Source organism: Megalobrama amblycephala, linkage group LG2, assembly GCF_018812025.1.
Source record: "Megalobrama amblycephala isolate DHTTF-2021 linkage group LG2, ASM1881202v1, whole genome shotgun sequence".
NCBI lineage: Eukaryota > Metazoa > Chordata > Actinopteri > Cypriniformes > Xenocyprididae > Megalobrama > Megalobrama amblycephala.
In genome coordinates this window covers 56678931-56694115 of record NC_063045.1, presented here as the reverse complement: position 1 = coordinate 56694115, position 15185 = coordinate 56678931, and the positions used below count along the sequence as shown (strand labels likewise).

The following is a 15185-nucleotide window of genomic DNA, read 5'->3' as shown; positions in this document are numbered from 1 at the left end:
GTCCCGTTTTTCGTGTTTTTTTGAAGCTTTGATTGTGTTTATAGTGTGCAATATAACATGTGTTCATGTTTCGCGTGTAAAAAAACACAGTATTTTTCACATAATTTACTTATCTGTATACCGCTGTTTCCACTGTCATAAAAACGGGCTGATGACTTCCTTGTTCTATGAAGTCCCTCCTTCAGAAATACGTAACGAGTTCTGATTGTGCCAGCGGTTCCTGTGTTGTGATTTGACAGCAGTTTAGCGCATCTTGCCCGGAAAGGTCACGCCTCTTACCATAACGTGGAGATGCACGCGCTCAGTGTTATTGTAAACATGTCTTTAATTTTACCCTATCAATCTGAGCCGGAATCAGACCCGGTGATTGGACTGCGGGATGAAAATAACAGCGTTTCGACGACATGGCGACAAACACACTCTACAAACGCAACTCTTGTGTATTCCTGTGGGCGGAGCTTAGTCAAAAAACTGTTTTAGTGACGTCATTAAAGAAGGAAGTAGAGGGATGTAGTCCAAACTGGCCGTTCGATGTAGGCGACTTCTGTTAAATAAAATATCTCGCTTGGCATTGAACTTTGAGCTTTAAAATTTTACAGATTTTATTTATACTCTAACAACAACATTACACACTAACTAAAGTTTGAAACATGGGATCACGAAGAACGGGACCTTTAATATGCTGATTTGCTGCTTAAGAAACATTTGCTATTATTATTAATATTGAAAACAGTTGTGCTGCTTAATATTTTTGTGGAAACCCTGTTTTTTTCAGGATCTTCTGATGAATAGAAAGTTTATAAGAACAGAAAGCCTTTGAAACATTATAAATGTTTTTACTGTCACTTTTGATCAATTTAATGCATCCCTAAGTATTAATTTTGTAAAAAATTAAAATAAATCTTACTGACCCCAAACTTTTGGTAGTGCACTTGTACAAAACAACATGATATTGCTATGGTACTTGTGCCAACAACTACAATATTACTAGGGTACCATAGTACCTTTCTGTTAGTGAAAATACAGTACCACAGTTTTATCCCAGTAGTAATAACTAGGCCTACTTTTTGGTGGAAAATGTGACTACCTTGGTACATTTCAATAAGGGTTTTGTTAAAATAGAACTATAAGCTTTGAGGAATCATTCAATTCCTTCCGTTTCACTGTGTTACTCATAATCAAATTGTAGCAAGTTTTCTGTGCCAGTGTTTTTGTATCAATGCACATAACGTTCCTGGCAGTTTGAAATTCATTGTACTGGAAAGCACAAGGCCGTGTGGATCGTGCTACTATAATCCACTCTGAGCTTTATGCCCTCAGGTTGTGTCGGATGATCAATGTGAAAGTAGACAGCTCCATCAGCCGTGTTTCTTTACACAAAGGATTTTCTCTAATCTTCCATCTCACTTAACCTTACACATTTCTGAAGCACTGACATTTTGTCATCACCAAACATCTGCGCTGCATCTTTAAGAGTCAGCCAGCGTATTCCAAAGTTTGGCCGACAGGACACCTGTGTAAACACTCAAAGTTCCACTCCAGATTCCTGTGGCTGAATAATTCAGGTCGAAATGACAGCGTGGCTGAGGATAGCATCACAAACTCATGTGCATCGCTCTGCAACACACATTTCCAAGTTGTAGAGATGACTTGTCTTTGGAAAAGAAGATACTTTCATTTCCTGTTTATATCTCTTCGTGTTTTGTAGGTGAAGTATGTGAACCGGTTCCGTGTGAGAACGGTGCTGACTGTCCCAGTACACCATCTGATGAAAATGTTTCCTGTGAGTTTTTAAGGCACTTTTTCAAGAAGCCTGAAGGCCCATGAGATTTCATTTCTTGCAATTTTTTTTTTTTTTTTTTTTAGTTTTATTAAGTTTTTGCCTATTCCTTGTCATCTGAAAATGTATCATACATGAGTTTACAAATTTGAAGTGTTTTATTTCTCCACACTCCCACAAATAAAGCTTCTCCAAAGATTCTCAGATTCAGCAGAACCCTTTTCTTATCAAGAATCATTTCTGGCTGTTCTTGAGTTGCTATATGGTTCTTCAGATCAGAATTTTGTTATAGAAAGTCATCATACCCAGTGAAAATCTTTACCTTTTATCACATTTACACCCTGGAAAATTAAATAAATTAAGTAAAACTTTTTGAGCTATATGTACACATTATAGCCCTCATCATCAAAGTGAAAATAACCATTTAAAATATTCTGGAGGATTATTAAAAATTAATTAGTGATAAATACCGGGTGATATAAACTTGCTCAGGTGCAACTTATAAACTTCAGATTAAACACCAGGCTAACTGCCCCACCTGACATCAGTTGTAGTGGTTTTGATTACGTCAGAATAAAACCAGCAGTTTCTTGAAGATTCCACTGTTTGTAGTCCATGGTACTGAAGATAATTCACCATGGTTGGGAAAGTGCTTTCAGAAGGCCTCTGGGGTAAAGTTGTAGAAAGGCACAAGTCAGGAGAAGGCTACAAAAAACTTTTAGCTATCCCTCTGAGTACCATTCAGAGCATCATTAAGAAGTGGAAAGCGTATGGCACCCCCAATACATTGCCTAGATCAGGCCGTCCGTCAAAACTGGATGACCAAGCCAGGAGGACATTGATCAAAGAAGCTACCAAGAGGCCAAAGGCAACTTTGAAGGACTTTATGCTTTATGGTCGGTCTGTGCATGTGACAACTATCTCACAAGCTTTACACAAAGCTGGCCTGGATGGCAGGCTGGCAAGAAAGAACCTTTTCCTGAAAACGTGCCACACTCAGTCTCGTTTGTGCTATGCAAAAACAACACCTGAAAGACTCTGATGCCATCTGGCAAAAGGTGCTATGGTCTGATGAGACCAAAATTGACCTTTTTGGACTGAACTCCAAGCGCTCTGTTTGGCAAAAAGCAAACACATCACACCTACTGTGAAGCATGGTGGTGGCAGCATTATGTTGTGGGGGTGTTTCTCTTCAGAGGGGACTGGGCGATTAGTCAGGATTGAAGGGGAAATGGATGCTGCCAAGTACATCAAAATTCTTGAGGAAAACCTGCATCCCTCAGCTGAAGATGGGCAGGTCATTCACCTTCCAATATGACATCCTAAATATACCGCCAAAAGAACAACACAATGGCTTAAGGATAGGAAGGTGAACATCTTTGAGTGGTCAAGTCAGAGCCCTGACTTAAATCCAATGGACGGACTCTGGAAGAGAGCAGTCCATTGCTACTAACCATGCAATTTGAGTCTGAACTTGAGGAAGAATGGGCAAATATTCCCCAATCTAGGTGTGCAAAGCTAGTACAGACATATCCAAAAAGATTAATGGCTGTAATTAAAGCAAAAGGTAGCTCTACAAAGTATTAAATCAGTGGTCTGATGACTTTTCCAACCTTGTTAATCTAGTTTTTCAATTTTCAGAACTGTTGCTTTTTGTTGTTGTTGTTGTTGTAAGGCAAAATTTGTAAATAAAGCTGGAAAAGGTTTTTTGGAATGGATTTTGATTTCAGGCTGTACAACAAATAAAGTATCTATTTCAAAGGGGTATGATGATTTTCTAGGCACTGTAACACAAAACATCTTAATGTGGATTACTGAAAAAAATGAGAAGAAATAAAATAATTTATACAAAACATAATCATATTTGGTGTCATGCAGAGACTTATGGGTATGTCGCTTTACAGTTTTTTTTACTGTAAATTAAATGGTAGTTTAAGTCAGTTTTTATTTGACAGTATTTTACAGTAAAATTACATATGAACTTGTACAGTATGGTAAGCTAACGGTATGTTAACTGGTAAGTTAACAGCATAACAGGTTTTTACTGTAGCATTTTTACATTCTTTTACTGAAAAAGTGTAAATGAATAAAAAGTTTGTAGTGGAATTTTAGAAGGTTCTACTGTTTCATCTAATTGGAATCTTTATTTTTAATAGTGCAGATAGAATATGTCAGAATCTCACACAAACTGTGCATTCTGCTCTCTTAACAGCATCAGGCTGGGAAGAGGAATCTGTGATCGGTGAGTTTGTTTATTTGAAGTCTCCTTTAATGGTGTGTTCTCCTCATTTTAAGAAAGGTTCAAAAGAGCTTGCTCATTGAGACTCCAGATATGAAAGCCATATTAAGCAGATGGCTCACGTTCGGCTTATGAGCCGTGAACATAAATGATGTCAGCCTCGATTTCCATTCACTTGTTAATTCATATTTAAACATCTGCTTAGCGTTCATTAGGAAGTCACACTTTCTGGAATCGTCTTTTACAGCTAATGCAGTATTTATTGTGATGTTCAGACTGAGCTGAAGGACATGAAATAATAATCACCTTGAGGGAATAGTGCATGTGATTAAGTACACTGATCATCAAGTTCACTTATACATGAACCTGCAAGTAAGACTTTAAAGGGTTAGTTCACCCCAAAATAAAAATTCTGTCATTAATTACCTTCGTAAGACCTTCGTTCATCTTCAGAACACAAATTAAGATATTTCTGATAAAATCCGATGGCTCAGTGAGGCCTGCATTGCCAGCAAGATAATTAACACTTTCAAATGCCCAGAAAGCTACTGAAGATGTATTTAAAACAGTTCATGTGAGTACAGTGGTTCAACCTTAATGTTATGAAGTGACGAGAATACTTTTTGTGCACCAAAAAACAAAATAACCACTTTATTAAACAGTATCTAGTGATGGGCGATTTCAAAACACTGCTTCATGAAGCTTTACAGATCTTTTGTTTCGAATCAGGGGTTCGGAGCGTGCATCAAACTGCCAAAGTCACGTGATTTCAGTAAACGAGGCTTCGTTACATCATAAGTGTTTCGAAATTTCAGTGGTTCACCACTGGGGGGCGTGACTTTGGTAGTTTGATACGCGTTCCGAACCACTGTGGAACGACATGAGGGTGAGTAATTAATGACAGAAATTTAATTTTTGAGTGAACTAACCCTTTAAGTTCCATTTAAAAATGAATGAGATTTCAGATACTATGTGTTTTCCTCATTCAGGGCCCTGCCACCCGAACCCGTGTCACAACGGAGGGGTGTGTGAACACAGTGAGACCTACCGCGGAGACACTTTTGTCGGATATTTGTGCAGATGTCCAATTGGCTTCAATGGTGTCCACTGCCAACACAGTAAGAAACATCTTTTTTAGGCACATTTATTTTAATTTAGTTTCAGTTATAAGCACAGTCTTAAATGAGTTAAATAAAGCCCTAAATTAATGTAAAGAGGACATCGGATGTGTGTCAGATCTGCGTCAGATCTTAAAGTGACAGCAGCCTAATAAACCTGCTGCAGTCTGTCATTAATGTTTATCAAAGAACAAAAGACAGAGAAAATCACTCACTGCTCTTGACTGAATCACTTTTGTAGCTTTAATAATGAATAATCTATATTTAATTTATGCAATGAAGACTGTGAAGTGTTTGATAACTTTTCAATTTCTGAAAATTTCCTACGATTTAGATCAAATGTTTAAAATATACAGTTTTTATGTTTTTTTTTACATTCATTTAGAGATTAAATGTGAAATTATTACAATATAAAAATATATTAAAAACTTTCATGTTAGGTGCAATTAATCATGATCAATTATGATCATGATTTAACAACAATCATGATTTTTTTAATTGATTGACAGCACTAACACATTATATATATATATATATATATATATATATATGTGTGTGTGTGTGTGTGTGTGTGTGTTATATATATATATATATATGTATACACACACACACAAATATACATACATCTCTATCTCTAGCTACCATAATAATAACATGTCTAATTTAGTGCTACAGACATCTGAATGGAACTATCAATCACTTGAGTACTGAGTGAACGCATGTCAAGTTTGTACAATGCGACAGTGCACTTGCTGTAAAATTTTGGCATTAGTCAACAACTAGTGTAGAAACACAATCCACATTAATGTAAATATCTATGTTTTTCTGCTTCATTTAATCTCAAAAACACTTTTATTGTGTATTGTACCAGAACACTTAGCAAAGTGACAAGAACATAATTAACAAAGAGCTATTTTTTGTCTGTTTGCTGCTGTAAGAGCTTGTTATTATTTGTTTTGTTTTTTGTCCTGATTCTCCTGTTTCTGTGGTTACCTCACACCGCCTGCATTTTTCATGGATTGGGAGAAAGAATATTGTGCTCTGTTCTACACAGCCTGCACAGCTTAATACACATCACACATGTGCATCAGTGACCTTAATTTGCACTGTCTCCTGAATTGACTTCTAAGCGTGGTCTATAATTAATGCCAGAGTGAAAGTACAGCTGAGAAAGATAAGACACTGAGGCTTAGTTAGCAGCTGGAGGCTGGGTGAAAACAGACTGAGCGACGGCCTTAGAAAATCATTTTGGAGAATGACATTCGGTCTCATTATCTGCACCAGTCCCCATGACCTGCTTGGTTTTTTTCATAATAATTAGACTTCACAGCATTGGCCTCATGTAGGATGTTTAGCTGAGTGTGACATGTATAAAAAACCAGGGATGTCACTAGACATAAATGACATCCGGTGCTTAGACCATTATTCCATTATAATGCTTGTGTAAAGAGTTCCATTGAGATTTGTTGGAAAAGACAAGAAAATTAAAAATGTGATGAAATAATAAAAAAGAAAGACAGATACACTCACTGTTTAACTGCTTAACGCAAATATCTAATCTGCCAATCACATGGCAGCACATGGCAGGTCTGAATATTTCAGAAACTGGGATTTTCAGGCACAACCTCTTCTAGGGTTTACAGATAATGGTCTGAAAAGAGAAAATATCCAGTGAGCAGCAGTGGGCAAGAACGCCTTGTTGTTGCCAGAGGTCAGAGGAGAATGACCAGACTGGTTCAGCTGATAGAAAGGCAACAATAACTCAAATAACCACTTGTTACAACTGAGGTTTAAAAGAGCATCTCTGAACGCACAACACGTCCAACCTTGAAGCAGATGATCTACAGCAGCAGAAGACACACCAGTGCCACTCCTGTCAGCTGAGAACAGCAAACTGAGGCTACAATTCACACGGGCTCAACAAAACTGGACAATAGACGATTGGAAAAACGTTGCCTGGTCTGATGAGTCTTGATTTCTGCTGCAACATTCAGATGGTAGAGTCAGAATTTGGCATAAACAAAATGAAAGCTGGATCAATGCTGCCTTTGTCAACGGTTCAGGCTGCTGGTGGTGTAATGGTGTGGAGGATATTTTCTTGGCACACTTTGTGCCTCTTAGTACCAACTGAGCATCTTTTAAACGCCACAGCCTATACCTGAGTATTGTTGCTGACCATGTTCATCCCTTTATGACCACAGTGTACCATCTTCTAAAGGCTACTTCCAGCAGGATAATGCGCTGTCACAAAGCTCAAATCATCTCAACTGGTTTCTTGAACTTAACAATGAGTTCACTAGAATCATATGGCCTCCACAGTCACCAGATCTCAATCCAATAGGGCAACTTTGGGATGTGATGGAACAGGAGATTTGCATAATTGATATGCAGCCGACATATCTGCAGCAACTGTGTGATGCTATCATGACAATATGGACCAAAATCACAGAAGAATGTTTTCAGCACCTTGTTGAATCTCTGCCACAGAGAATTAAAGCAGTTCAGAGGGAAAAAGGTGGTCCAACCTAGTACTAGAAAGGCCATGTGTGTATGTAGACCAAGAAATATTGAAACTCTATGTTTGTTGCTTTTACTATAAACAGAAAGATAGCAGCAGAAGTGAATTTTAAATCAATAAAAACTAAAGAATCAAAGACAGAGAATTATTAAAGGGTTAGTTCACCCAAAAATGAAAATTCTGTCATTTATTACTCACCCTCATGCCGTTGCACACCCGTAAGACCTTCGTTAATCTTCAGAACACAAATTAAGATATTTTAGTTGAAATCCGATAGCTCCGTGAGGCCTCCATAGGGAGCAATGGACACTTCCTCTCTCAAGATCCATAAAGGTACTAAAAACATATTTAAATCGGTTCATGTGAGTACAGTGGCTCAATATTAATATTATAAAGCGACGAGAATATTTTTGGAGCGCTAAAAATAACAAAATAACGACTTATTTAGTGATGGCCGATTTCAAAACACTGCTTCAGGAAGATTCAGAGCACAAATGAATCAGTGTATCGAATCTGCTGTTCGGAGCGCCAAAGTCACGTGATTTCAGCCGTTGGCAGTTTGACACACGATCTGAATCATGATTCGACACACTGATTCATTTGTGCTCCGATGCTTCATGAAGCAGTGTTTTGAATCATGATTCCATCACTAAATAAGTGGAAGAGAGGAAGTGTCCATTGCTCCCTATGCAGGCCCCACGGAGCTATCGGATTTCAACTAAAATATCTTCATTTGTGTTCTGAAGATTAACGAAGGTCTTACGGGTGTGGAACGGCATGAGGGTAAGTAATAAATGACAGAATTTTCATTTTTGGGTGAACTAACCCTTTAAGTTAAAAAATACAAATGAAAGAAACTGTGATGTAATATCTCCAGTTGAATTCCTAATAAATATATATTTTCCTTTTTTTAATAGACCAAGAAAAATGGCAACTGTATGTCAGTGGCTTTTACCATGAGCAGACAGACAGATTGCAGCAGAAGTGAGAGGGGGCGAGAAAGTATAGCACAGGGAAAAAGTTACCTGCTAGATCACAATTCATTTTCAATAAGAGGTTCACAGGAGAACTGGTGCAATCCCGTGAAACTGTTGTAGAAGAGCCATAAAGAAGTGAAGTACATACCACCTCGGGGAGTGCTGCCATCCTCATCTATATCATCTATGCAGGATTTGATGCTGGTTCTGACTTAGTGTTCATACTGTGTGAAGCATCACTGACTTCATTAACCTAGTTGCCTTGGCACAACTCAGCACACTGAATTTGCATTTTTAAGAAACGGAATGCTGAAATCAGCATGTGTTCAACAATGGCACGAGCTCTGATCAGGGGAAGAGGCAACCAAAAGGAACTCAAAAAGACATTTATTAGGTCAGAGACTCTGTGTTTTACTGTGGAAAAAGCGTACAGTACCACAAATCCAGCGTGACAGCCGACCAACCCCCCTCTGCTCCTCACACCAATTTACTTGCTTGACTGGCTGGACTTTGGCCCCACGGAGGGAATCCCACCAATCAGGACGAGTTTGTTCTATCGCAACTGACAGCGGTGCTTGGATGCACATGACTAGTATGAAGGCTGAATGCCAATGGTCGTTCCTCACTATGGATGTGCCAAAGTAAAAACAATGCTTTGTGTTGGGGGTCATATCATGGACTTAGTTTTCTTTCGGTTTTGAAATAAAAGCGTTCAATACACTACTATTTCAAGTTTAGGTTGGTAAGATTTTTAAAATGCTTTTTAAACCTTTTTTTCTTAAGCATTCATTTAGTCTCTTATGCAAAAAAAGGTTGCATTTATTAAATCCAAAATACAGTAACACACAAATATATAAAATAACTGTTTTTTATTTGAATACATTTTAAAATGCAATTTATTCCTGTGATTAAAGCTGAATTTTCAGCATCAATACTCCAGTCTTCAGTGTCACATGATCCTTCAGAAATCCTTCTAATATGCTGATTTGCTGCTCAAGAAACATTATTATTTTCTATTTTTTTGTGGAAACCCTGATACAATATTTCAGCATTCTTTGATGAATAGAAAGTTCAAAAGAACAGCATTGGACACAGTTATTTTTGCACCTGACCTTATTGCATATGCATTTGTTGGAGTTTCCCTTTTCAGACGCAAAATTTATGGGTGGAGAGTAATTAAGTGAGTCATGCAACATGGTTTACCAAGGTCTGCGGTAGTCAATTCAGTGGTATTTGCGGCAATACTTACACCCCCCCCCCCCCAAAAAAAAAAAACAATTGATTGTGTGCTTGAGATGAAATTGTATTTGTGCATTGTCAGTAGATCACTCGCAGAACTTTCCACTCCCATCTGCACTTTTATTAGTTTGCAGGCACATCCTAATTTTGCCCTGTTTAGTAAATCTGGCTTTTAATATGCTCATCATCACAAGTACAGTATGAGCACATTGACATATGACCACCCACATTTACATATCAATGCATATTCATCACTGCACCCAGGTGAGAACTGTGAGAACTACAGGTTAGCATATCACAACAGAGGACATTTACATTGTAGGCCTTAAAGGTGCCGTATCAAAAACAGCCTAAATAAAGGGGTTGTTCACCCCAAAAATAAAATTATCCCATGATTTACTCACCCTCAAGCCATCCTAGGTGTATATGACTATCTTCTTTCAGAAAAACACAATTGAAGTTATATTAACAAATATCCTGGCTCTTCCCAGCTTTATAATGGGAGTGAATGGTGCTTGAATGAGTGGTATCATGTAGACTTACACTGAGAGGGGAACTGAGGCATATCTAGAGACCAGAATATCAGACTGATTTAGGCTAGTATAGCAACCGCATAGCAACATGCTAAAAACTACTCTAAACACCTTTGCAGCAAAGAGCTGGAAACCTTCCATAACAATCCAGCATCGTGACAATGAGCAAGACCCACTCACATTTTCTTCGGAAATGTAAAAGTCTAGTTTTAAAATTGCAATGGGACATTAAAAGTCCTATTCCTTTAGCTTTTCTTTTTATTTTGGCACAACCCCACAAGATCCTTAAATCCCACATTTGTACTGTTCATCCATACTTTCAGTGCCTATGAGATGATGCTGTTTAAGCTGTGGATTTTGTTGTTGCCCTCCAGTGCTCTTCTGCTGTGGTAAACCCAGAGGTGTGCTTTATCTCTGCAGATACCTGAAACAATTGAGCCTATGCTCCACCTTGCAGATCTCTGAATTTCAGCTCGGACAACCCCACAGTTTGTTGTCCGTAACGAGTCTCTTGAGGTCCTTTTGTGCTGCTTAAAAATCAAAGTGAGAAGTCAGTGCAGCATAACTCTGAGATAGGACAACGTGAGCTTTTCTACTAGGAGCTACTAGTAACTATTTTACATTTTGGCGAACTGGTGGCAAATTCGTATGAATTCATACAATCTTATGCGTACTAGTGTTGTCAAAAATATCGATATTTTGATACGTATCAATACTGAAATATCTGAAACGGTTCCAATACACTTTTTCTGCAGTATTGATTCACCGATACCAGCTGCACCTTCCTGCTCTCTCTTCTCTCCGACGGCGAACTGACACACACCTCCTCTCACTCACTCGTCTCATTCACTCCGGTTGAATAGTCCTTGTATTGTACATAATTTTAGTCGTTCTTGCAATTTTTGTACTCACACCAAAAGCACGCCCACCACTGATCTATATAAATAGCGCTCTCATAAAGCCGCCACTCAAACAGTTCCAAATTGTCTTCTTTTTCGTGGCTTATTGCACTTAAACGGTCAAATACACACAAAATGGTGTCAAAATGCCTGTCTTGCTGAGTATTCAGGTAAATACAGTCTGTTTTGTAATGTAAATAGTTGAGAGAAAATGCATGTTGTATAAGGGCCATTTCACACAGAACACATTTTTGCTGTTAAAAATGTGAGACGCAGGTCAGTGGAACGAAAAAAAAGTGCAAGGTCTAGAGAAGCATTTTTTAAAAAAAGTTGAACTTCTATTAACTTGAGCGGTGCATTTTTAGAATGCCGTCATGCACAAGACACTGCAAAAGACGCAAGACGTGAGCGCAAAGGTTAAAAATGTCCGTCTAGCACGTGTTTGTATTGAAAAACAATGGAAAAGTAGTGCAGTGGATTGGAAAAGTATAAAAGTATAATGGATCCATGCATAAACACTTAAAGTGACAGCAGTCTAATAAACCTGCAGCTGTCTGTCATGTTAATCAAAGAACAAAAATCAAAAAGAAAAAGAAAATCACTCTCTGCTCTTGACTAAATAACTTTTGTAACTCTAATTGGAAGCATTAATCTGCATTTCATTTTTACAATAAAATAACACAGGATAGTCTTCACATTTGATTACTTTAATTTCTGTAGTATTTCTTACCTGAATACTACTGTTAGACCCACCTGAAAAACTTCAAGCCATGTTTATCTTTATTCTATTGTAATTATTTGTGCTATCATTTGCAATTTGTTCTTATTGTATTACTAACTGTTTACTTGTCTTTTTTGTTGTTGTTGTAAATTTAGTTCAATGATTCAAATAAAGCCAAATTATTATATTGCAACTAAATTATTAAAAAAAATATGAGATAATAACAAATTATCTGTATGGAGGTATATGGGTCATTGAAGAATAAGGTTTTTAAAAAACATAATGAAGATATAATTATTTCTGAATGATGTCACATCCTGTCACAGAATACTGACCGCATGACTTGATCCAAAACAGTCCTTTTATATTGGTAACTCCGAATGACATCAATTAAATTAATTTTTCTGGACTTTTAACAAAGCAGCGACTTCTATGCATAATTTTAATACCATTTTGCACTATGTTAATATATGATGTTATAAAATCTTGCCAGAATATTATATTTTTTAATCACAAATGAAATGGCTGTATTGGCCTTTTAAACCGAATGACCTTTTGACACTTCAAAATCTTTAAAATACCTTTATATGTAGCAAAATATAATTAAAACCATTGGAATTCAATAAAAGAGATGTAGTTATACTGACTTGCATACTTTGTACGTCATATCTATACTGTTTTTTATTATTATTAAGGCCTTTGGACAAAAAAATTATTCCTCACGTCATTGAGCCATGTATGGCAGTTTTCCCTGTGGTATCGAAAATGGTATTGAATATCAATACTTTTCAAGGTGTCATATCGAAGTTGGAAATTCCAATATCGTGTCAACACTAATGCATACATTTTCCTACAATGTGCTTAAGCTTGACATTAGAGACAAAGTAGTTACTTCAGTATCAAAGTCTCATATGAACCACATTTAAGCAATTCGTTTTCTCTTAGCAAGTAAATAAGCAGTTTCGATGTAAATCGGTATGATGATGAGAGAGATTTATCATCACTGTGGCAAATCAGCACATAATGAGAAACAATATTTGACCTTTCGGAGCTTTTTTTCCCAAGTTGTCGCTTTTGATCATTTCCTGAGGTGTCTGTGGATGTCTGCTTTTCTTTTCAGATGTTAACGAGTGTGAGAAAAATCCTTGCAAAAATGGCGGCAGCTGCACAGACCTGCGAGCAAACTACACCTGCCAATGTCCCGGCGAATACATGGGGCGGAACTGTCAGTACAGTAAGTGAGAATCGACTTCATCACCTCATTTAATTAAACCCATGTGCATAAATATTCGTTATCATCTCTTGAGGAGCAAACTCAAACTAAAACTGGATTCTGCGTGTGTCAGCTTGGGGATGAGAGCCATCTGCCTTCGACAGCTTTTTTAGGAGGATCTGAGTGAATTAGGCCAATATGACTTTGACAGAGTAGGGTACCACATTGCTCGTGAAATCATTCTGTCATTTCAGTGAATTCAGGCAGGGAACTGATTCTGTGTTGCTTATTTTTGTCCACGCAACATTTCCTAGACGTTCTTGCTCCTGAGTGTACCAGAAATCCCTCATAACTCACCGTACGCTCCAGGACTCGAGAGAATACCAATACTTACATAACCATGACTTATTTGCTGGTATTTTTTGCGCTGACTCAAAACAAGATATTCCCCAGCTGTAGTTTAACACATCTTTGAATGCATAATAGAATTAGTTGAAGATTACTGTCATGCACTCTTACTTACCCGGCTCTCAGAGGAGCGTATATAAAGTTACTCCCCACAATAAGGTTTGGTTTGTGATCATGCTGTCCAAGCATAGCAGGCAAAGCTCCCTACGGGCAAGTCTGAACAGCCTGCGGCTCCTTTTTGAATCTCCCCAGTCGGTGCGATCGTTAAGTGGATATGGTTCAAGTACTCCGTTGATGTCCCAGCGAGCGGGCGCCATCTCCGCAGGTGGACGAACCGATGACAGCAATGACCCTAGGGAGGACATCTTAGGCTTCGAGAGTGAAGACAGCATCTCTGTGTGTGAGAGCAAGGACACAGTATCCATCGATGAATCCAAGGACGTTGCATCCAAAAGTTCAGACCTGCCAGAGGTTTTTGAGGACAAAACAGAGAAAAATGGCATTTCCGGTGCCGATACGGAGTCTGTGGCAGGAAACTGCGAGAGCAAGAATGATATTATCATATTATCGTTTGAGACCAAAGAACACTGCATTTGTGGTATTCCTTTGAATTGCTCAATCTTCCCTTATTACATTTATTTTTTAGAGAAAGGAGACTGCCTGTTTTGTGCTGCATATTCAGTAGAGGTGTTGAATAAGTATTGCAGGACACTCTGTCAGAGTAGTTACTGATATTTCTTTTAAAAATAAAACAAGTTCGAATGAAACAATTGTTGACATACATTAAGCATATAGAAATGAATGTGAACATTCAGTTTTGGAAGAATTTGATTTTAAACGTTTCGTTTTATATATTGAAATATCTAACTTTTGATTGTTTACTTTGGTTCAGATCTTTTCTGAAACTCCCTATAGAGATTATGGGGGTCTTTTTCTCAGGAGAATCATTTGAGAAGAATGTTACTTGAGCAAAATCTCTCCAGTTAAATGTCTATGAGAAGGAAACAACTGAATATTTTAAAGGAACAGATCCCCAAAAATGCAAATTCTGTCATTAATTACTCACCCTCATGTCATTCCAAACCCGTAAGACTTTCATGTATCTTTGGAACACAAATGATGATCTTTTTGATGAAATCTGAGAGCTTTCTGTCCCTCTATAGACAGCTATGCAACTGACACTTTGAAGCTTTAAAAAGTTCATAAAGAATCTTACAACTAATTCAAATAAATTGAGCAGTTTAGTCCAAACTTTCTGAAGAGACTTGATCGCTTTATATGATGAATAGATTGAATTTAGGCTTTTATTCACATATAAACATTAATCAACGCACACATCAGTTGTTGTAAATGGAAGATCAAGTATGTTTGCTTCACATGTGACAACCAATGAGGTTCATTCTCGTGTTACGCAGCACGTTTGAGCTTCCGCAAGAACCAATGAGGTTCATCCTCGTGTTACTCAGCATGTTTGAGCTTCCACACGAACCAATGAGGTTCATTCTCGTGTTACGCAGCACGTTTGAGCTTCAGCAAGAAC

At 37.7% G+C, this 15185-nt stretch overlaps 1 protein-coding gene across 5 annotated transcripts in view; it reads left to right on the top strand.

The window, feature by feature from the left end:
• Nucleotides 1–15185, top strand: part of edil3b (EGF-like repeats and discoidin I-like domains 3b) — a 32098-nt gene that overhangs the window by 2372 nt on the left and 14541 nt on the right. For 2 of the 5 annotated variants that reach the window (XM_048181102.1, XM_048181101.1), the window contains 4 exons: nucleotides 1709–1783; nucleotides 3993–4022; nucleotides 5009–5137; nucleotides 13145–13258. In XM_048181102.1, coding sequence (XP_048037059.1) covers nucleotides 1709–1783; nucleotides 3993–4022; nucleotides 5009–5137; nucleotides 13145–13258 — 348 coding nt within the window. Of the gene's footprint in view, nucleotides 1–1708; nucleotides 1784–3992; nucleotides 4023–5008; nucleotides 5138–13144; nucleotides 13259–13744; nucleotides 14244–15185 lie in introns of those variants that run through there. The other 3 variants (XM_048181099.1, XM_048181100.1, XM_048181103.1) reach the window with 2 other exon arrangements.